This window comes from Anser anser, assembly GCF_964211835.1.
Source record: "Anser anser genome assembly, chromosome: 13".
Classification (NCBI taxonomy): domain Eukaryota; kingdom Metazoa; phylum Chordata; class Aves; order Anseriformes; family Anatidae; genus Anser; species Anser anser.
The window spans coordinates 6,131,512-6,155,453 of record NC_139734.1 but is presented as its reverse complement, the minus strand read 5'-3'; the positions used below and the strand labels follow the sequence as shown (position 1 = coordinate 6,155,453).

Sequence of the window (23,942 nt, the reverse complement as noted above, 5' to 3'; positions counted from 1 at the left end):
TGTTCAGCTGTAGGTCTAAACCTATAATGAACTCTTTTACTCACTATCGTTGAAATGATGTCTTCAAGGGGCTGAATTCTTGCTGCAGTTACATTGTTGGTTGCTTCCACAACTTTCTCTCTTCCTTGATTAATGAGGTCCTGAGAAAACACCAATAAATTAACTATAATGCACAGATGCAAAGAACACATTTCTTTGCCAACTGTTTCTAAGTTTTCCTCATCTTTGGCTTATGTACCTAGAAAAATTACGTTTTTCTCCTCATTTGCACAAGTCAATTTGTGAGTAACAAGACAGACTCAGACTTCCACACAACTGAACTTCAGTTCAGAATAACTGAACAGCACATACAAAACTGGCAACCTACACAGGAGACGGTATTTATAAAGAAAACAACTATTTTTGTACCTAAAGGTTTTCAGACCATCACAGGAGTGATGCTTTTCTGCTCAGGCAAGTTTTCTGCAACACTGAGTTTGATGATGTCACAACCTCAGCTCATTCTCTGTGCTCAAACTACTGTGACCTATTTTAGCATAATACTGGCATGTCACGTATTATTCCACAGATGCATTCAATATGGGTCCCCCTGATTTGCATACTTTGCTAGAGATTTTCAATTCTTTCACACAAACTCCTCACCAGACACTAGTAGGCATCATAAGACAACCAAATGCCCTTCAACTACTGCAGTTTACAGGGTGGTACGTTAGGAAGAAACATCAGCAGCTGCTTCAGCTAAGACCTGAGGTAACTGGGAGCAGAGCACACTTTCCTCCCTCCCACTCCTTCTCAGACAGAAGGCAGATGGAGGCACAAAGCTAGATGTGGTAATTAATGTCTGCAAGGAATGCAGTTAATCTTCCAGAACCCTGAGATACTACCCAGATAGAGGTCTTGCAGGTTACATTCATACAAGTTAGACTTCAATTTACAGATATGTAACTAAGCAAAAAAGTTAGCTATTAAAAGTAAGAGACCGTTACATAAATATCAGAATATTAAAGAACGACATGAACCACCCATGTGTGACAGAATAATACACGCATGCTTACAGCAACACAGATGTTCCAACAGATCGCTGCTTACCTCCAGCTGCTGGTTGCTCATTGCTGACAGAGCACCCAAATTGAAAGGAATATATGGGGTCTGAGAGTTGAAATTTGTGGGAAGCATGTTGGTCCCAGTCGGCATGTTGAAACGCATGGTCAAGCCCTTGAAAACACAAAATGCACTTGTCTGAACAACTGGAATAATTCACGTTCTCTACCAACCCTTGAAGCAGCACACGCAGACAAGTCAGCCCGTAGAGATGAACACGGCCACCATACATGGCACAGGGAGGCTGAGCTATCCCACTGCACTGAGGAGCCTTTCCAAACCCCAGTTCAAAAGGACATCTCAATCGCAGGGGAACCTCAATTCTAGTCTTAAGTTAATATGGGCATTGAGCTTAATTATTCGGTCATTACTAAGACAAGAATAGCCAAGGTTTATTATTATATCTAAAGTTATTTAAGAAGCATCTTTTAATTGCAAACCCATTACTTAATGTTGATTTTGACTGGATTGTAATAAAAATCTAAAGATGTGAAAAAGATAATTTACTAACAGGAATATAAAGCTCATCTCCCAAATTGCCTTGTAGAAAGCCATGTAAGTGCTCACTGAAATTTATTGTATCTTCCTATTTCTTCTCCTTCACAAACCCTTTTCCCAATACTCCATTTCATTTGGCATTTGTTCATTCAGGATTGTCAGTGGCATTTTATATATCCAATTTTTGTCATTTCAGATTACTGATCAGGTATGAATACCAAACTTAGCCTTTCCAAATTTTTTTTGATGTTATATTCCAGTTACACCAAGTTACCAATACAGCTTTTACAGTTTAAAACGACAACAAAACCAAACCAACCCCCACAGAACCCACCGCTCTATCCAATTTAGTTTTCTTTCTACCACCTACTTAAATATGAAATAAACAAGATACAGGAAATAAGGGGGGAAAAAGGCAAGATTTTAAGCCCTTTCTAGCAGATGCATGTATGTTAGTAAGATTGTGGCAAAAAGTTCTGAAATCAATTCTACACCTTTAATGGATCTAGAAATTTCCTCAAGTTGTAAAAGTGAGCTATTAAACAGGACACCAGTTGAGTGTTATTATGAAATGGCAGATTTCTGTGTGCAGTAGTAAAAAGTTACTTATAAATGGAAGTAATAAGGAAGATACACACAGAAGAAAAGCATCAGAAGAGTAAACAAGACATGGTATCCTTGTTTTTCATGAGTTTACATATCCATTTCTTGGCCTATGAGAAAATGATTTTCCCCAGAACAAACTGAAAAGGTGAATGGTACTTATATAGAAAGGCTATTTTCATATACGGAAAACTGGTACAGATAGTTTTACCTTCTTTTCTGCTTCATATTCTGCCCATGCTGCCTTCCTTTCTTCTTCAGTGAGCTCCTCTTCCTCCTTATGGTCCAGGAGCGAATCATGTTCATGATATCCAACTATATACTCTTTATTGATCTGAAGCAATTCTGCCAGAATTGTATCCTGATCAAATGAAAAAGGGATGAGAGAATAAGAAGTCACTCAGTTGCTCTGTTATATTTACTCTTTGTGCAGGCCTTACTGCTTTGACCCAATTTTCATGAACAGCAGCTCCGAGCACTTCAGGGAAACAAAATTAAAAAATAATTTAAAAGTAGAATTTTCCTCAGAGGGAGGGTAATGGATTAACAACCTGCTACAGAGATGACAGTCAGATCACTTAATGAACCACAGGAATGTTCTCAGATTCCACAACAATAAATGCACTTTAACAACCTAAAAAGAAAGGAATGTGCTAAATGATTTTTCCTTTGCTAGGACCGGATACCTGAGAGGACCTATCAATAATCCGCATCTGTAATCTATAAAGAGCACTGCTGCTGGTTGCAAAGCTCTAAGTCGTACTTTGGTTCATCAGCCGTCTGTCGGTACTCTGCAAAAAAGGCTGCTTTCTTCAAACTGTCAAGATGCATGTTGAGATAAATAGTCCCCCATCCATTTGGGCTAAAAAAGTTCAAATCTCTGTTGTGAGCTGGATTTTAACAGCAGGTGGCAAGTTCGCTTTCTATATTTCACAACACCCTTACATTTAACTGCTTTTAAGGTTAAGGGAAATGTTTACAATGCCCTTTACAACTACAGTCTATTGTGAAGGTTTTGTTTGCAGACATACTGAAATTGGTAGCTATATTAACACCAAAAATCCTACTGCTGTTTTCCAGTAGGCAGCACTACCAGAATGTCAAATAGCTCCTGGGTGAAGCAAAAAGAAGCTAGCTGCCACCCAAACTGGCTAGTGGCTACTGCTCTCGACTGGACCACAGATGCCACATTTTGGTAGATCGTTATCTCAGTTCAGAAGGGAAATAAAAACAGAACATGAATGGGAAAAGCTGGGATTTCAAGGCAGTGTGTTAATAATGGGTTTGCAGTCCCCATTGTCACCGACTCAACATTCCTGTCTCCGCAGCTGTTCAAAGATGACGCCTCTCTGTAGTAAATAAAGGTAATGCTGCAGAGGATCAAGGAGGCTCTCTACAAAGACTATTAAAACCTGCCCCTCCCTGTACCACAGGAGTCCCCATTTCAGAAGGAATGACTGAATGCTTTTTTTTTCTTTTTTAATGCACCTGCAGCACTGATAAGCCCGCCTAACTGAGAAGCTCCAGTACCCCTCAGCATTCCACCTAGGATTAATAACACAAAACCATCGTTCCATTAAACTTTCTGATCCACTCCTGAAACAAATTACGGTGAATGCAGTGAAAGAGACGTCTTTTTGCAGCAGAATTACACAAATACCTACAGACCCAATCAATGCCAAGCCCTTCTTCTGCCAGACCTTTGTACTTTGGGAACCTTGTACTTGGGAACTGCACTTGAGAGTCCTGACCAGTGGCTTTGCCATGACAGCTACAGAAAGTTGTTCCTGTGCATGTTTAAAGCTCAGTTACAGTAAGCAGAAGGTAACTGTAGGTAACATAAGGAACTATATAAGCCAGTCTTTGTTTTATCCTTCTGTTATCAACTAGTCTTCCCAAATTTTGACCCATGCTTTCTTCTCCAGCTCTTCAAGAAAACATTCAGTGTAAGACCTGCATGACTCATGGGCACAAGAAACACGTAACGGGATTTTGGGGTGGTGGGAGAGAAGGACAAGAGAGAGAAAAAGGGGATGCATTAATGGGATGTGCAGAAAACATCTAGAGGAAGGGGGTAAAGAAGTCAAGGAGGTATTACAAAATTAAGTTAACACAATTAAAAAGCACTCTCAACACACTGTAGCTGTACATCAGTGCGTGGAGGGTTCCAGGCCATGCACATGCATTAATTTCCATGGTAACACTACTATTGAAAATAATACTGGAATATAATCCACACTCACTTGGCCAAGTGTCTTCAAAATGTGGTTTAAATTACATCCAACTGCGTGTTTGCTTTTCTTTGTCTAAACTTTATTTTGCATTAAATATGATGGAGCTTGAAAACTGGTATATGGAAGGTACTGCCATGTGATTTATTTTACAGCGAAGAAAAATAATAAATTCACCTTATATACAAAAAAATGCAGCAGATTAACATTCCTTTCATTTGTTTAACTTGTTGATAAGAAAATGATTATTGTTTATAAGCTTTTAGGTGATATCCTGGTGATGAATTAAAAATTTGAAGAGAGATTTTCAAGTTTTTTATTTTTTAAAAAGGATTAATTTGTCATTTATATAGAAATTAAATGCTATGGAGAGATAGATATATTAGAAAGGAAATCTTCCACAAAGGAATCTAAGTTATGCTGTAGTTCATAAAGGTGTGGTTTTTTTTTTCCTCCACCAATTTAAAATTCAATACCAAGGTTAGAAATAAAAATGAACGAAAAATAAAAGCCAGCAAATTCTTTGGGTTCTGAAATTAAAAGCCTTCCCAAAATTCACAGAACTGTCCCTTAGTACAAAAATACAATAAAAATCATGTCCTAGGAAGAACGGACAAGGAACAAGGTGCCACGGTGCCAGCTGCGAGGGTCGCGAGGGCCCCTCAAGCCCATTTTGTCCTTGTCCATCTCCTACCTCACCTGCACTATTCTGAAACACTGCACTGGCCAGAGCAAGCCGTGGGCATTGCACTGATCACAGCACCCAATTATCAGCATTTGTGGTAAAAAACTTCAGTGATAGCTACATGATACCAGCCAAGTCTCCTGGATACCCCAGTGTAATCCTTTGGGAGCTGAGTGTTAAGGGTCTGAGAACCTGCTTTTAAAAAACCAAAACAGCCTAGTCATCATAAATCACACTGATTTTAAAAAGGACTCAGAATCTATTGTTAAATTCAGGGCAAAGTGAAACGTAACACCTGAAAAACAGTCACAATGCACCAAAGAGTATTTTCGCACTTTACACTATCTTCTCCTTTTACTATTTCTGTAGAGTAGCAATTTAGAGAAAGTTTTTATGCCTCTAGTCTGTATTAGGCAATGAGTCACTACATTTGCATAAAGCTCATGGGCTATATACAGTGATTAGTTCTAATTATTTCTATACTTGAATACAATGAATCTGAATCGATGATTACTCAGTCTTAAGATACCTGTTATGCCCTTCAGACAGCACTTCTGCGGCAGTCATTTTCAAATCTGCAGCGACAGCGGATGAATGAAATGTACTTTCAAGCAGTGGAATTTAAGACTAATTTAATAATTCAGGTGAATAGCATTCATGCTAAAAATACTGTGTTGAAACCAAGTATTTACATTCTTCAAGACGTAGCAGGATTTTCAGAGGGCTAAGGGCAGAGAAATGGCACTGTGAAGTTACTGTTGTAGTGCAGCACGCCTTTTCCCCCGAGAGGGGCGTACACTGGCTCTTAGTGCTCCCGGGAAACCTGCAGGTCTTGCTCAGACTGCAGTGTGCGGAAAACTGCTGCTAAAATTAAAACTTGACATGAAACTTTGATAAGCTTCCAGGAAAACCTACATATTCCACGTTTGCCATGTGGCTTTTCATATAAAATAGCAACATTCAGCATCTTCCCCTCCACCCCCACCTATTAACAACATTTTCTAAGAAAACCCTTCTTTGACTGAAACTTGGGATTATTGCATAAAGGAATTCTCAAGGACGTATTTTGAAAATCAAGTAGCACTCGTTTCTTCACTCACATTAAGGCTTTACTTCTTTCTTTTAAAACAATCCACAATGAATTCTCCTAATTTTTTAGTAAGAAATGAATTAAAAATATTTTTTCTTACATCAAAGCTGCTGGAAAGCGTGTCAAATCTACAAGTTCCAAGAGCAACCCTAATGCCCAGCTCTGAACCACTCCTCCTCAGCACACGATTCCTGACTGCTGACCTTCTAAAAGGTGGCTTCGCTGAAGTCAAGAAGTAAGGTGACTTAGCAGACAATCCGCAGAAAACTTATTTCTCTAGGGTTTTCCACATTTATGCTTAGACAATCAGAGGAAAGATGGAAAACATGTCACCTAATTCTTATTTATAATTCCCTCTAAAGAACATGCATTTTGGAATTGAACCCTTCAAAGCACGTTTTCAAGTACTTATGCATCCATATTGTGAGGAACCTGTTCTCCAGATCCTAGCTGTATCTCTACTTGATGATTTTATTATGTTTAGGTGCTTTTATTGTGCACTTCACACCAAGGCTATGGATTACAAGGGTAACCCCCGATCTTGCTGCCTCCACAAGAGTAGAGCTACACAATGTTATCGTTCCTTGTTAAGAGACTACGCTTTGGAGATGTAAAAGAGATGAAGAGGCCTGAAGACAAGACAAATGTATACATAAAACCTGTAAAAAGCAAAACAAAAGCCTTCTTTTAGCCTCAATTCCTACTTGGCTTTGCTGATAATTATAAAGGAACAGCTCAGTCTTTTTACGTGAGGAGCAGGCAGCTCAATGCTGGAAAAGGGTAATTCAGGTGAAGTTTTAGTGGCCTCTGCCTCCAGCTGAAAGCTGCAGAGATCAGGCAGGGCATGCTGAACTTAGCACAAAGAAAGCATCTTAAGTGAAGTTTTAAACTCCAGCTGCTGTGCAATTAAGGGCTGTTACAATAAAATGCTTCTGAAAGCATATCAGTCTTTATAATCAACTGTTTTCTCTCCAAAAAATGCAACAAATGCAGTGTTAAATTCATCAAATCACTAAAAAAATTATTATTATAAAGGTAAGTCATGCATCTCTGCTCTAATTCCACTGAAATAAGGAATAGTGAGCTTTCTGGATGAGTAAGATTACATGATTTTGATATTTATACCATCCACTGCAATGTTTTCTACAGCTGGTACTTGCTTTTCGTTGTTTATGTAGAACTTCTAGAGAATTGGACAGAGCAAAAGAAATAGGTAAATGAAACAGAAGTTAAACAAATGATATTGTAAATAAGGTATGAGCCACCATTCAGTTAAACAGAACACAGGGATCAAGAAACAAACCGCTGCAACTGCTGCGCTAGCTCACCTGTGTGCAAAGCAAGAACCTGACTGTGGATAAAATGAAAATAACAGATCCCAATCAGCTGAGAAGACACACAGCCAAAATAATAATAATAAAAATTGGGATAATCAAAATAGTTAAGGGGAAAGAGTTTTGTCTTTACATTTTTTATAGTAAATATAAGAAACAAACAAAAAGTTCTGTGACATAAATTACTTTGCAACAGTTTACTACCTTGGCACTAGTCACCCAGGCACCCTAAATGTTCCTATTGCATTTCTTCTTGGATGAACTATCCAGGAATCGCTAATTAGATTAAGTTGCTGCTCACGCGTGTATGATGCCCTTGCAGGACAGATTGCACTCCTGCCCTCAGACTGCCTGGTCCAATCCCAAACCACAAGTAATACTTTGTGCAATGACAGCTACCGACATTATTAACACTCCTGAGACACATCTTTCCCCACTAACAATTTAACATCATTTCACCACAAGCAGCCCAAAGACACGTGAAAACACTGGCTACCACGCATGCTACAGGCAACACTGCTCCCAGCTACCAGAAGTTACGTTACTTCCTGTGCCACCTTCACACCTCACCTCCCACTTCCCCAATTCAGCAGGAACTGAGGGAGCTCAGCATCCCGCAGGATTCTTCCTCACTATCGCAGACCCAAGCCTAATTCGGGGACACAAAGAAAGGGAAAAGATTATTTAGGGGCTAAACTAACTGCTAGCCTTCCACATTCTGTGGAATCAGAATCAGGAATACAAAAGCCTGCTTCCAACAAATAAATACAGAAACTGCTAAAATAAGATGAATCTATCTGATTTAGAGCCCTTTCAACCATCAAATGAAAACAAAACAGATTAAAAGTGTGCACGAAGATGCACATCTTAATAATAATAATCCTGTTCAATACCATTTGCTAAAGCTATGAAAAAGAACCACGCAGAGTTCCTATACACAGATCTGCTTCACTTCTAGCCAGGGACGTGGTTAAAGCTTTGTATTCAACTTCACTTATATGAACCACATGTTGATGGCTAAATGGAATTAAGTAAGTACTATTAATTAAACTAAAGGAACATGTTTTAGGAGGTAAAAAAACGAATTTGTAAATTTACAAAATAGTAAAAATTGAATCTGTTATCTACAATTTACTGCTTACAATGTGAAACACCGTAAGAAAAAGAGCTTAGATACAGTCATTAAAGATTGTTTTCAAGGGTTTTAAATGCATGCGTAACAGCGACTAACGCTTTATAGGGCTACTGCTTCCTAAATCCCCCTGACAGCTGCATGGACACTGTAGGTGGTCAAATAAACTCCATTTCAGACAAAGGCCTAAATATTAAGAATGCCAATGTGATGCTCAACCGCAATTTATTATATTACAGTGGCCTACAAACAGTTTCGAATGAAAAGCATACCATTTTTCCTTGAAAATTAATAGATGTACAAACTAGGAAACCTCCTTCTCCACACCCAGACAGTGTGTAATGACCTAAAGCTAACAGCTCAGAGATGTAATCAGGTAATTAGCTACAAGCTGTACGTTTACTTGTTACTATTTACTAGCTATTCACCTGGTAAGCTAAAGACAACTGCACAAGTTATTAATCGATTAGCCTTTGGCAGGCCACATTACATTAGTGTATGTGAACAACACCTAACACAAAAAATATAAAATAGATGAAGTACAAACCTTAGACTAACCATAAATATAAACTGACTTGGAAAAGGAAAGTAAAATAAACGATCTGATCATTCTTTCCCCTGAACTTCACAGTCAGGCAGGAATAAAAGTTACAGTTTATACTTTCAAATTAAGTTCATAAATTTTTTGGTTCCCCAAGAACTGCACAGGATACTGAGACATTACTGCGTAGCCAATAAACCACTACAATGAACCACTACTACATGTCACAGCCACTACAAATAGATTAGGGCAAGCCTCCGTGAAAACAAACTACTGTGATCTTAGAAGTCAGTACTTTGTATTACCCCAGAGCACAGAACGTCAGCGCTCTCACCATGTGCAGTAAATGACCGTCTGCAAAAGGAACAAAAATGTCACTGGTCTCTGCTAGTACTGACAACACTAAAAACACATTAAAACCCTTAGCTTGTCCAATTTTTCTTCACTTAAACAATAAATATCTCTTTCCCTATCTCTACTGTATTTCTATTAATGGTCCCTACAAGAAGACAGTAATAAACAACTAAAAAAAAAAAAAAAACCACACAAAAAGGCTTGGCAAAAGAGATCATGGATTAATTTGACTCAAAGTCTTACCTAGGGAAATAAAAAACAGACCCTGAAGCCCAGCATCTCCTGATAGTTTTGTTATCACTAATTGAGGTAATGCTAGGTGTCACCAGCACCCACTTACGCATTCATCTTGGCTTCCCAGGTTCTGTTTGTTCTAATTTAAAAACTCTGTCTTTTAACTGAAGATCTTTTTCTTAAACTGTCAATTAGATTGAAGGGCATTAGAGCATCCATGATATTGATCACACGTTTTATTGCGTTATCTGCAATCTACCACTTTCAAAGTAAAAAATACAGCACTTCTCCTTGCAAGATCGAATACCCCACATCCTTCAAAAGATGTAAGTTTCTTTATAGAATATAATTCCCAGTGATCTGCATCAACTTACTTTAGGCAGCATCGGTGTATCTCTCTTCTTTTTCTTTTCTGAATTAGGGTCATCCAGCAAATCTGGCTCAAAGGTATACAGCTCTGTGAGCTCATTCATAGTGAAATGACGTTCAACTTGCTGTTGGTCAACAACCCGGAAAGACAGCGACTGCTTTGTTACCTGTCGATCATAGATCTTATCTTCCATCGTTCCCTAGAAAACACAGTTATTCACTTTTACACAAAACCGACCTTCTGTTACATAGGAAAAAACTAACAGACAGAGAAGAGCAAGAACAACAACAAAACAGTGCTCTATTTCCCTTTTTTCTGTGCTCCTTATCTACAAAGTAACCTGAAAACAATGAAGAAACCTGAAAATACTTCACTGTTTGCTGAAGGGAAAAAAAAACAAACCAACAAACAAACAAAAGAACAAAACCCTCCTGGAAATGAATAAAAAGTAGCGTGCATTGTGTAAGCGACAGATGTCATCTAGTTGTTGACTAAGTGTAAGAAACATGTTATCAGCAGTGGCCTGAAGAGATCAGGTTTTGCTTTATTTCCCGAAGTATAATTATGACAAAAATGTTAATTTCCACAGTATGTACCTTTTTTGTACATTTTGCTGCTTTGGGCAGCCCATAAAAAAGGCAAACAGATACCAAGTCACTGGAGTGGGAAGGACAGGGCAAGGGAAGCAGTCAAGTCTAATTCATCACAGCTGGGTACGAACAAACTAGATCTTTGATGAAAAAAGGAAAATTACATATTTAAAAAAAAAGATGACAACTACGAAAAGTATGAGAACAGCACAGCTTGTTCTAAACACTGCAACTTAAAAAGGATACCAACAGTTCAAAAGTGCACGTAGAGAAAAACAGACTGAAGCCTGAAGAAAAAAAATCCATGTCTGACAGTAACATGTTACAAAAAGTGATCTATTTAAGTTGGCAAGTGAATAATGATTTGATCATGAGTTAATTACTGTTACTAGGGAAAAAAAAGTCTTCAGTTTGTCCTGTGAAAACCTCAGAACTAGGAGATGAAGCAAGACACTACCTGTCAGAAGTAATGGCATTATTACTTATAAAGAGGATAGATCGGTGACCATCGGAATCATTACAGATCTTTGGGCTCTGATACAGGTTTTCAAATCATGATTGCATGCCTTTTTATAGAAAAAAAAAATCTTTAGCTACCAGCATCTTCATTCCATTTGGATTTTCAATGACCCAGAGACCAGTTTTAAGGGGTCTGTAGAAGTCAGTCACATTCAGCAAGGCTACTGACAAATGACAGCCATCCTCTATGTGGTCTATACAATTAAGAATTTTTCGTAATGTACAAATTAAAGCAGTAAATAATATTCCGAGTCTGAATGTCTGAATCCCTGCTAGAATTCCAGGATTTGTGAAATACAAAGTGCCAGATGAAGTGGGCTTAACAGCAAATAATTTCAGTGTTGTTTTTTTTTAATTATTATTTTGCAATTTATTTATTTATTTTACCACCATTTCCTTCAAGATTTTTTTCAGTGATTTTGGGACAAATACTGCTATCAGATTAAAGCTGGAAGATGACTGGATCAGTGTGGACCACTACGGACCACAGCAGAAGTCCAAATAGTTACAGTTTACAAATTTGACTGCAGAACCAGAATATCACAAAAAAATCACACAGAAACCTACCTGAGCCAAAAACCTGTACACAAACACAGGTTTGTTCTGCCCAAAGCGGTAAACCCTGAAAATACTCTGGATATCATACGATGGGTTCCAAGAAGCATCAAAGATGATTACTCTATTAGCAGCCACAAGATTAATTCCAAGGGAGCCTGCTTTAGTGGAGATAATAAACAAGCGGCCTCTGGAACAGAGAAAAGTTGCAATTTTTTAATATTTTGGAAATGTATTAAATATATATTTTTATATATTGAAACAATGTCAACTGAGAGACTAGTATGGTTAGTATATTATTAGAATTAACAAAATGTCTGTTTATATAGAAATGTCTTTTCCTTCTACTACAAAACGATCTATTTACTGTTGTGCTACTGGAATAATATTTGGAAAACAATCAGAACAGTACCAAAATGTAGGTATTACACTTTTATAAAATGCACCTAGCAGACTTATAAATGGTGAAGAAAGCGTATTTACAATGCTAAAAGCATATTTTATCACTTTTCATCTTCATGTTTGAACTGACTTAGAAAGACTAGTGAAGTACACCCATGCCAGGTTAAAAGCCAACTTTGCTACCAAACAGCATTTGCCTGTTGTAGCAGCATTGCTAGATAACCTGCGAAACCTCTCTGACCCAAGGCATGGAAACTGCTAGAGGATTCCACAGGCAAAACGGATAGAAATCCCAAGTCTATTTATTCTTAGTTCCTTCTCTAACATGGAAGAACCACTTCAGCTGAAATTAAAAAACAAACTGAACTGCAAGGATAGAACAAAAGAAACAGCTCATCTCTGCAGACAAAGAAGCTCCAGCCACAAATAAATAGTAATATGCAATTGAGCCACAAGCATCGAAATAAAATATACACACTGAGGAGTGGGGACAAACAACAATAACTTGCCTAAAACTACTATATGAAGCAGTCCTGTACTTGGCAGCATTGTGATGCTTTATTCGCACAATGTTAATAGGTCAATAAACTAATACAAGTAACAAAGAAACGTGGAACAAAAGAGGGAAAATCAACACGTCTATCAGAAGAGATCTCACCTCACATTAGTTTCATCATTAAATTCTTCAGCCCATTTCTTTCTTGACTGAGCTGTAGTTGAGCCATCTAAGCGATAGTAATCAATGTTTCTGAACCATTTTCCTTCACCTAAAAATGTTAAGAGTCAAATTATTAAAATGTCTATTATGTAAGTAACCAGACTGATAATGCTGGATATAAACAACTCTCAAAATAGTACAAAAGCAAACATGGAACATGAAGTATGCTACTCTGACAACTTAGAACAATGGGAAAAGACTACAGGTTATTCAAGACAGAAAATCCAGGATAGAAAATATTTTGGGAGAATTCAGGGGCTTTCCACAGGCATGCCTTCAGATTATATAGTGAGGATTGTATAATAAAATGTAAAACGTAACATGAGAGAATATAATGTCAACTGCATCTGTAAGAATAATGCTCCTACAACCCTAAACCAATTCTGTCTAAAACAATTCGAAAAGTAGACTAAATGTCAATAGCACTTTACTTTGACAAAAGCATCCAACGTCTATCACTACCCTTTTCTCCTTAAGAGTTTAATCTTGTAAAAATTAACAACTGTTATTAAATGAAACTCCTTAAAGCAGCTTTATAAAGATCGGAATTTCAAGATGTGAAGTTATAATCAAGCTATGTTTCAAGGTTAAAATTTAGATGAAGTATTTGAGAAGACCTTAGCTTTTTTGGATGGTTCCTCTGATTTCTAACCAATTCTACTTCTATATCCACATTTGTATAGAGATGTTTGGAGATAAGGTTACTTTTTAAAAGTAACATCTAATCTTCAAGTATTATACTACTAGTTGCTTTACTAATTGATCTCCATAATTTCATATTTTTAATTAACATAACAGTCTCTCCCATACAAATAGCATCCATAAGTAAATACTCAAAAGGAGATTTCAAAAGTCAAGGTCTAACCATTTTGGAACTGAATTCAGAACAGCTGTTTGAGCTTAAATATACTGTGACTTATGGCTATTTCTTGCCAGATGAAAAAAAATTATATAGAAGATTCTTCTCTCCTGAATTCAGAAGTAGCCTTTCATTTTCTTGACTATCAAGGTACATATCCACAAAATGAACCCCACTGTGCCATCAGTTATAAAGAAAACAGCATTTTTAGGAGACAACACTGCTTCATACAGTCAATTATGAGAAACAGATTTTTGAGTCGTGCCTGGAATATATAAACGCACACATATATAAAATACAGTCTAATTGCTTATTGAAAGAACTATTAGAACCAGAAAAAAAGGCCTTAAAAATTATCTCCAACTAAAGGCAGAAACCTGAAAAAAAGACAGCTTATAATATTTGAAGATAACAAATATTCAGAAGCTAAGGAAAGCAGCACGTGGGAACAATAAATCAGAGAGACACTGGAGATCTTCATCTAACTACCGTGTTGATACCACTAAGCCACATTTCTCTTATGCAACTGTTCAACATGTTTATACTTAGAAATGAGATATTTGAAAGGAATGACAGATTCAAAGAAATTCTTCAATCCACACACACTGAGCACTGGAACTTCACATAAAAATTAACTGCATCATCAAGAGCTCTGGGAGGGCCACACAGAGGAAACAAAAGAAACATCCTGCACAGAGGACACATCTGGCTGGTGACAAATTCCTCGCCATTCAAGCATCACTAGGATAATGATTAATTCAATACATTGCTCTCTTTACAGAATCCATAAAACAATCTGCTGCAGTATACATAAAGCCTAAATTCACATTTCGCATTCAACATCAAGACACACCACTTCAAAATAGTGTAATTTTCCTTCATTATCTCTCTCCCAGTAGGAAGCATCAGAATTTGCCATGCATGAGCATACAACATCACTTCTGTACAGAATTTAATAAAATGCCTTCTCTCAATTTTGGATGATGAACATTTAATCTGCTTAGGCTACATTAAGCACAGATGATACAGAATGAAATCAGAAGCAAGAGTCCATAATGGGATAACACAGACCTCCTGCAGAGTAGAACAGAAGTCCTGCCAGCTTCGGGAATGGCAGAGAGCACACAATGCTTCTCATGCAAACAATTATTTTAACTCCATTCCCTTCGGACCAAATAGAGACTTGTAAGAGAGTTCTTAGCTTTGTAACTGTCCAAGCTGACACTCACCTTTATAAATAGGAGCCTTATCTTTGTCAGTTTTCTCCCTGTTGGCCAGCTCCAGAAAATCTTCTATCAAATCCAGTGATATTAGTGATTGGCTAAATACTAGGCTGAAAACAGAAACACAAAACCACAACATTAACCTCTGAGGTTATTTTAAATATTGTACTGCTTTACTTTTCTCCCTTGTTCACTCTGATAAAACCTTTGAAATGAACAATCCACCTAGATACAGCAAGGGGCTTTGGTGGAGTACGTGTATGGGAAAACTCTCCCACAAAAAAAGCACACACATTTGGTTCAAAAACCTGAGCTACAGCATTATAAAGACTGAATGAAGAACACTAACAGACTGATGTATTTGTAAGATTGCTGAAAATGCTTCTAAAACTGACTTACACTTTGTCCCCAAGCTCCTCTGCCATTCGAAGAATTTCAAAGAGAAGCACCATTTTCCCAGAATGTTCCAACACTTCAGCATCTGCATCAGTGACGAAATCTTTGTACCAGTCTGGAGCTGGGCTACCAGGATTTGAAGAAGATGTAGCTTTACCTATAAAAAACACAAACAAAAACTCAGAGATAAAGGCATTGTGTCCATTAAAATGCTTTGAAATGTCTTTATGTTGCAGAACATTTAGAAAAATAGTTCTACTATCTGCAGCTTTTCCCCATGAGTATTTATCAACAGCTTTGTTTCCAACAAATACGCGTCTTTGAAAACTCAATCATGTTCCAGCAATTAAAAAGAAGCTTTTCACAAAGTGATTTTGAATCTGAAACAAACATCTGAAATTCCTAGAAAGAGAATGGTCTTTTGGGTTACACCTAGGTCGTCTATCAAGATGAACTCTCAGAAGAAAGCTTTCAAATGCTACATATAATATTGGTTTTCAAGACAAAACATAAACCATCTCCTCTTTTGTTATGCTCAGATTTAGAATCTTTTTCCTAATCTAATTTAGAAGACAACATTAGTACATACGGGGGAAAAATTGTAACTTTTCCCCCCCTTTTTATTAATTTACAATTGAAGAAAAAAGAGATTCCACCAGTATATTCTGCTTTTCTGCAAAGTTCTTTAGGAAAGTTTCTTGCCTGCTGATCTGCTAACACACCACTGGAATAACAACAGCTGCAGAACACATACATGAAAACAATCCCATTTTTAACATGTCACCATCTTAAAAATTAAATTAACTTTTTTCTTTATTGTTGTTAATTTGACTCCTAGAAATGTAAAAATACTAGAACTATAAAGTACAGTTTCTCACTGAAAACTACACCAAAATAACTAGCAACACCAAGTCCTTCTGGGTTTAAATCATCACTCAAGAGTGTCAGACACCAACCATGCTGATCTTTAATGATATTTGCATTATGTCTACTCTGAGACAGAGCTGAATTCAACCAGAAAAAGCTTATATTCAGCACTGTAATCAGAACCAGAATGGCAGACAAGAACCATGAATTATCTTTATTTGCATTACTTAATTTCTTTTTATGACATTGCAATTTAACCTTCTTTGCATTAGAGTGATAAAAATTGATTAGATTTATTAATGCTATGTTTTTTCACATAAAAACTTGTATCTTACTGAAATATTTACTTACATAGGAGAAAACTGTTCTATCTCATGAATAATTCAAAATGCTTACGTTTGAAGACTATGCACAGCAAATCAATTGTGACACACCGATAAATTTCAGGTGCAAGATAGAACCGATCTTGACAAAATTCACAGTTGAGCCCTCTTTCACACAAGCTTTTAAAGAACGTATTTTTCAATACCAGACTGAACAATGAACAAGTTAAGAGATTTAGTCTGACGTGACATAGGAAAATCTTATGCACACCACCTATTTCTATCCTCACCCCTAAACTTTGCAGAAAGGCCTTCAACAGCTGAAATGAAATACCAAGTTTGCCCCCAAACCTCATCTGATACAGCATCAAATGTCTGTTTAGAAATTCGCTACCTACATTAAATTGAACAAGATTGCATGAGAGAGATGTAAAAATTTCAGTGCTCCACAGACAGAAACTCATGCTTCCTGTAATGTTAGTAATGAATTTAATACACTTAATCTGTACATGTACGTATTTTATGCACACACACTCATTCTCTCCCCCTCACCCATTTTTGATATCTCTGCTGTAGGAATAGGGGACAAAAAATAAATTCTCTCCCCCTAAAAATACTTATTTAGGGAAGGTGATTAGGCATTGATATATCTGTTAAACACATGATAAATGATAGTGCCAGAAAAATAGCTTTATGATATTAGATACAATGTTAGAAGTAGATTATTAAAGGAAAAATAAAAGAAAATGAAATATATAGATATACATAGCTTGAATAACAAGTCTTTAAAAAGGTTTCTTATGCCTCTGCATTATACCTGCTTGCTTAGTTATTTATTTCAAATTCCAGGTGCAACAAAAAAGGGCATACGTATCTATTAATCATTCCATTCATCTTTCATCAACATCCTAAAATAAAGATGAAAAGCATCATGGTTCTCTGTTAACCTTACACTGTTTTGTACTTATGAATTAAAGTATTTGTTCAGCTTCTCTGTCACAAGACCCCTCACTTCTAAATTGATGCCCTTTATTTTTCCTGTAGGAGATTATTAGGAACAGCAGGAACTGTGAGCATAGAAGCACTTCATGGATTTAAGAAATTTGTTGTTTTGCAACAAAGCAGAACTCTTGACAGCAGCACTCTCAAAACACATTTTCCAAATGTCAAGCTGCATCGTATTTGATTTACTTGTATACTATACTCACCTTCATCTGATTTTGTAACAGACGGTGGATTGTTTACAAGTTCTTCTGCATTTCCTTCTCCACCTCCACGAGATCTTGAATTCCAGACTTTGATGACTTCTACATCATTATCACTGCCACTCCCACTTGAGCTACACTCTTTCTTCACTTTTTTCCCCTTGGATTTTTTTTTCCTATGAAGATAACATCGTACATCCCATTATTATTTTTGAAGATCATATTGCTAGAGGATATATTCTAACAGAGATATATATATATACACACATATATATAAAACCTTTTACTTTATAGAAATCACTTAAGTTCTATTAGGGAAATAAATCCAACAATAAACAACAAATAAAAGCTCAATTACTTTGCATAATCATCAGAGCTTAAACTCATTGAAGTTTCATCAGAATCTGAAGCTATGAAGTCATCCAGACTGTCTTCATCAAAATAGCCCTCAAAAGAGAAAAAAACAGAAATTTTATTAATTATGCTCATCCAGAAGCTCTTATTAAACCTCTAGCCATCTGCTTATTCTTCATTTGAAGAATGTTAAGTTCTACAACAGCATGGCCTTTCAAAATGTTTAAAGAGTGACAACATATCCAGAAACTAAAAATACGACAAAACCAGCGGCACGATTACCCCACACCAAAGGTTTCCATTAATTTGATGAAATTTTACCTAGCATTTAGCATAGCTTGTTTGAAAAATGTCTCAATAGAGAGTATTTTAATACATCTAATTTACCTTATTTTCTTTGCTAATATAGTCCAGCTGCAAACACCAGGGGTGAGTCCAGATTCTGCTCAACATCTGGAAATCCTGGAATAGTTTAGCTCCAGCTTTGCCCCGTCCACCTTCATTGCCGCTACCTACACCTGACAATAAAGTTCAGGTATGAGAATGAAACCTTGCAGTAAGTTAGCCACATAACATTCCCCCTTTGAACAATCTGGTGGTGAAGTACTGAGTGTTCTTTCCAGATGCACATCATACTGTAACGTCTGTTGTAAAAGAGATCAAATTACTCAGTCATAGGCATTTTTCTCCTAGTTAAAGTTGTCAAAATTATATTTTCCCCTTTTTCTTGACAATAAGAAACACGATTTCATTTTTACATAAAAGCACATTTCTTCCCAGTATAGGAAAGAATCCAAATCCTCTCTAAAGGAGTCATGTCTATGCATTTATTTGTAAAATCAGCTCTTAAAGAGCAGCCCAAGCTACAAAACAAAATAAAATTTGCACTTAATTTTCAATGAATTTGACTTATTATTTTAAGCTACTTTTTTTTAAAACTTGCAACTCTGCATTAATTTGCTACAATAAAAAAATGTAAAAATGCCCAGCCTATTTGCATTGTTCAAGCACAAATTAGAGCAAAGTAATACATTATGCAGAGTTGAACATTTGTTGTAGTCTTAATGACTCATTAAACAGTACAATAACTTGAAATTGATTGGCTTTCATATGCATTGTATCCATAATTTAAGGTATGTATACCTAGCAGAAAATAGTATTTGCTGCATCAAAATTCTGAAATGTTTATGAAATGTTACGGTGAGGCAGGCATAAAGCTTGTTCAGTGCATTTGCTCAACAAGTTAAGTCAATCAAATAGATGTATACAGAGCACAAGTAATCAACAAAGTGACTTCTTGCTATGTTTTAATCATAAAACACAGCTTTAGAACTAACTTGTACTCCCCTATGATGCTGGGAAATTGAATTATAAGGAAGACAAATTCTTAGGTTCAACTTGGCTAAACTTGAGCTAATATGACAGAGAAACGTCCTCAGTTAACAACTCCTACAGACTTCTTAATTTTCTGTATTACAGAAGCGTTCATATGTGATATGTGTTCACATATTATTACAGAAGTGTTCATATACAAACATGTTCATTAAATGAATTAAAAAATGACAACCTTGGAATATTGCATCTAAAATGCGTATTTTGGTATATGCCTCTGTTACAGGGCACAGGAAAACAACTTTAAACATTTGCAGAGAAGCAGCAACTTCCCTTGTATATTCGTCTTCAGCAGCAAGACTCACTTTTTATTTAATGAAAATCAGAGAGCACATCTTCCTCAGTGGAACTCTCTAAATACAAAGGTAATCCAAAGAACTCATGCAGGCCTCAGTAACCATTTTAGAGATTTCCTCTGAAGACCTGGGCCACGGTTAGCTTGCACAGCTTTTTTCTCTGGAAGAGGCAGTTCTTCCTGCCTTCCCCTCTCGTCCTCCTCTCTCTCATGTTGTCTCTGGCCCTAAGTACCAGATGATTTGACTGAGCTCACCACAGTGGCAGGACACTAACCCGAGAAGGAGAGAGAGAAAGTAAATGATGCTTTCTACTAGATCAGGGTGTTGAAGAAGCTCACCAAGGGCTAGTAACCCATGAAACTGTGCAACCCGTTGTGACAGCTGCAGATTTCAGCTCAAATAATTGTGTCGAGCCCTCTAAGTTTGGACAGATTAAACTACCTGTTAGGGAGTGTGTTTTCTCAGTTAGTTACACACACAACCCAATAATAAATTAATTGTTCCAACAACAGAACAAACGTGAAGCTCATTATATTAGGCTTTTTGCCTGAGGAAATCCTTTCCTTAGCTTTAAGGGACACCAGATTAGAGGTTACTTCCTCTTATCGGCTGCCTGCTTTATTAAAAAAGGAAGCACCGAAAGCCAGTGTCTGCAAAGATTTCTGCACCAAGTAAAGCAGTTGTAAACAAACAGCGCTAGCTCTTATGTTAATCAATGATCCATAAAAGATTTACTTCACCATCTAAAAGCATGCCAGACCAACAAAGTCAGGGTTGTAGAGTCTGAAATTGCAAAACCAGTCCTGCTTTGTATTAGAAATGGGCCAAAGGAAACCTACAAAACTATTGTAACTCTTGAAAGTTACAAGACACCATGAAGAACTAGGATGATTTAACCTAAACCATTTGGATGCATGCTTGTAGAGTAAATAACTAATGCTCATAATTTTAGGCTACTTGCTTTTGGAATGCATTTAGAATGATGAAGGACATGGAATGCACATAAGCAGCGTTTCAGCACATTTCTATAAAGAAGAATCAATGCAGCAATACAGGACAGACTGCAATATAGAGCTCATTAGGTGTGAGCACTGCATAAGAGTTTGGGCTTGCTTGTGTACTGCTTTGAAGTACTATTAATCTAAGAACTTTTACTTCCTTTTTTTAAAAAAAAATACATAAAGCAAGAAGTTTTTACTCCCTTCGAATGAAAGGCTAAAAGGAGCAACCTGCATGTAAATGTGCAATTATTACTGGAGATTATCAGTGGAAGTGAAATTGCTTTCACTGGCCCTTTAAAACTCTCTACGTCCGTAACTTACACCAAATGAAGGCATCACACAACACAGGTGTAGAAAGGGAATCTAGCTGGCAGTTTGGCTAGGTGATAGAAACTGCACTAACCAGAACCTAAAGCAATTAAGACAACACAGTGAATTTCATACTGCTGTAAATCACAGCTTGATTTGAGATGTAATTAATCTCTGTAATTAAATTTGGGAGAGTAACCAGAATAGAAAAATACAGTTTAGAAATTCCTGCAGCAGCAACACGCGGGCATTAAGGCAGGTGGCTTAACAGGTGCAAAAAAAATAGGAAAAAAGGATACTAATACTACTAAACTGGCACAACAGTCTACGTAATACATTTTGTAGCAACTGCAGAAAGGGAATATATGTTTCAAGGTTTAACAAAAGCCTATCAGAGCACCTTAAACATGACAATGTAATTCAATGCACAATCACTAAGACAATTATTCTATGTGGTATATAAACAAACTAGATTGTTCCAGAACCCAAAAGCTGCTGCTGAGGAATCTGGCTGCACAATGCCCAGCAGTACAGAAAAGCTCATTTAAGAGTTCCTTGAGATTCCCACTCTAGTAGTCCTGTCTGGCACCACCATATAGAAGTGTTGACATTTTGACACCTTGATACACTAAAATTACAAGCTGCAGAGTTTTCTCTCTCTTAAAAGTGAACAGTAGAGTAGCCCACTGTGGTACATTTCTTTTTCCCCCTCATACACCTTACTTTTACAGTTAACCAAATTTACATTAATTGGAAAGAAATGAGAATGGTCATTGTGAAAACCAGACTTGAGGGGTTTAGAGCACAACAGAAGAGACAGTTCCACAAAAGAGCCAAATGTGACAAATAACAGTTTCGGTTATAACAATTAAAAAAGAAATTGCAAGGCTTGGCAGTGTGCTTAAAGCAGTGCAGCTCAATTTTAATTTCTCTCCCTCCAATCTTAATGCAAATATTTTGTTTCTTACATGAATAAAATATTAAATAAATTACATTTTATGTCTAGGAAAGGAAAAAAAGAAAGAAGAGATGAACCATGACCTGAAGGAGGACTACTGTTGAGATACATATATTACTATTCCTCCAAGAATATTTACGCACAACCAAATGTTTTGCTGTAATTCAAGTCTCAGAGCTAAGGTCAACCTTATAGGAAGCAGAAAAATATCCCTATAGGGCTGATTTTATATATCTAACAACCCTTCCAACCACAGCAAAAGCCCCTTAGTAAATAACCATTAATCTTGTTACCTGAGACAACTGTAGGCACATACCTGTCAAATGATCCAAGTAGTATTGGTAGAGTTTGCACTGAATAGGTGTCATTCTAACTTCTAGAACATACTCATATTTTGGTGGGAGGAACTTTGTTAATGCTGTGTAATCTTTCCTCTGTAATTTTAAAAGTGAGATTTTAGCCATTATAAACATGAAAATGACTACTGAGAGCTTAAGAACTTCGGGCATCTCCAACGGCAAGGCACCACGCATAAATTACAATGATTCACATTCTCTCCTACCACAAAGAAGAATAAATAAATAAATAAATAAATCCCTGTACAGGCGCTGTAAGGCCCACCTTACACAGTAAATGCAGTTGTCTAGTTACAAGATGGCCTATCAACCCCATGTCCCATTTCCAAGTCCTTGCAAAGTTGACTGCAAAACAAAATTTACTCGTTTTCATCTTCTCTACCATTACACTAGATTCTGTATCTCTCCATTTGCCCTTTCATCCAAACGACACAGGGTGCTTTGATCCTAACCGAGACACTGCTCAGGAGTTGGGGACCCACAGAGCAGCCCCGGGGGGCTTGAGCCTGTGCTGCGCCACTCGCCCAGCGTGGCTTTTGGGCTTGTGCCGTGCAGCACAAACCCCTGGGCTGCAGGATAACCCCAGCCAGCCTGCTGCAAACAGCAGAGCCTGCTGGCAGCTCCCACCTGGCACCAGCAATTACACCACCTGCATGGCCTTGCTTTTATCTGGAAGGGTAGCGAGAAGCTCCCATGCGAACATTCCTTAGGAATAGAGTTGTTTTCTTGCAGAGAAATTATACAATAGATTAAATGAGAGTTTCTCTCCGCGGACAGGACCTGCTTAGTGCAGCATGCTGTGGGATAATCCACCAGGCCCCATCCGATGCTGCATGAGTGTGGAGTGCCCAGCGTCTGAGGGACTCAGGATTTGCTCACCATCTGTGTCCCCCCAGCGCAGAACAACGGTAAGGTCCCCAGCTAACAGGACTGATTTTGTTGCAGGACTGATTTTGGTGCAGGACTGATTTATCCATAACAGCTTGTAAGTATTGATTCCAGAAAGTGTTTAAGGAAATTAAATGTTTTCATATGTTTATTTACAATAATTGAAGTTTTCATGCTACCTCTTTTATAACATGAGCAGACTGTAATGGGGAATAGTTTGTGTTCCTGTACTGTACAGAGGTGTAGGGTTGTGTGCTATCCTCTTGCTACTATTCATACTTCCAAGATACTCATCGTATGACAAAGTCCTTTACCAGCCCTACACACTGCCATAAACCTTTTTATTCCTTTCAAGGAGAGCTATCTACTCATGGGACTATCCCACTATGACCATCTGACCTAACTCAAGCCCACTGGGACTACTTAACCAATGATCAACAACACATGGAAAAAAAACCAAGACGACCGCATATGAAGGGGGCGGACTCAGCTCTGACATGAACAGAGGGTGCTGTGTCCCTGCCCTTGCCCCAAGCAAGGCTGTGCCAGGACAGGGAC

At 37.4% G+C, this 23,942-nt stretch overlaps 1 protein-coding gene across 5 annotated transcripts in view; it reads right to left on the bottom strand.

Annotated features, from left to right (window-relative positions):
* The window catches only part of ATRX (ATRX chromatin remodeler), an 86,120-nt gene that overhangs the window by 4,430 nt on the left and 57,748 nt on the right, over window positions 1-23,942 (bottom strand). For all 5 annotated transcript variants that reach the window (XM_083797059.1, XM_083797060.1, XM_083797062.1 and 2 more), the window contains 12 exons: window positions 22,457-22,574; window positions 18,572-18,702; window positions 18,189-18,277; window positions 17,834-18,006; window positions 15,439-15,592; window positions 15,046-15,149; window positions 12,898-13,006; window positions 11,850-12,027; window positions 10,178-10,372; window positions 2,414-2,563; window positions 1,090-1,215; window positions 45-140 (listed from right to left, as the gene is read on the bottom strand). In XM_083797059.1, coding sequence (XP_083653185.1) covers window positions 45-140; window positions 1,090-1,215; window positions 2,414-2,563; window positions 10,178-10,372; window positions 11,850-12,027; window positions 12,898-13,006; window positions 15,046-15,149; window positions 15,439-15,592; window positions 17,834-18,006; window positions 18,189-18,277; window positions 18,572-18,702; window positions 22,457-22,574 — 1,623 coding nt within the window. The remainder of the gene's footprint in view (window positions 1-44; window positions 141-1,089; window positions 1,216-2,413; window positions 2,564-10,177; window positions 10,373-11,849; window positions 12,028-12,897; window positions 13,007-15,045; window positions 15,150-15,438; window positions 15,593-17,833; window positions 18,007-18,188; window positions 18,278-18,571; window positions 18,703-22,456; window positions 22,575-23,942) is intronic.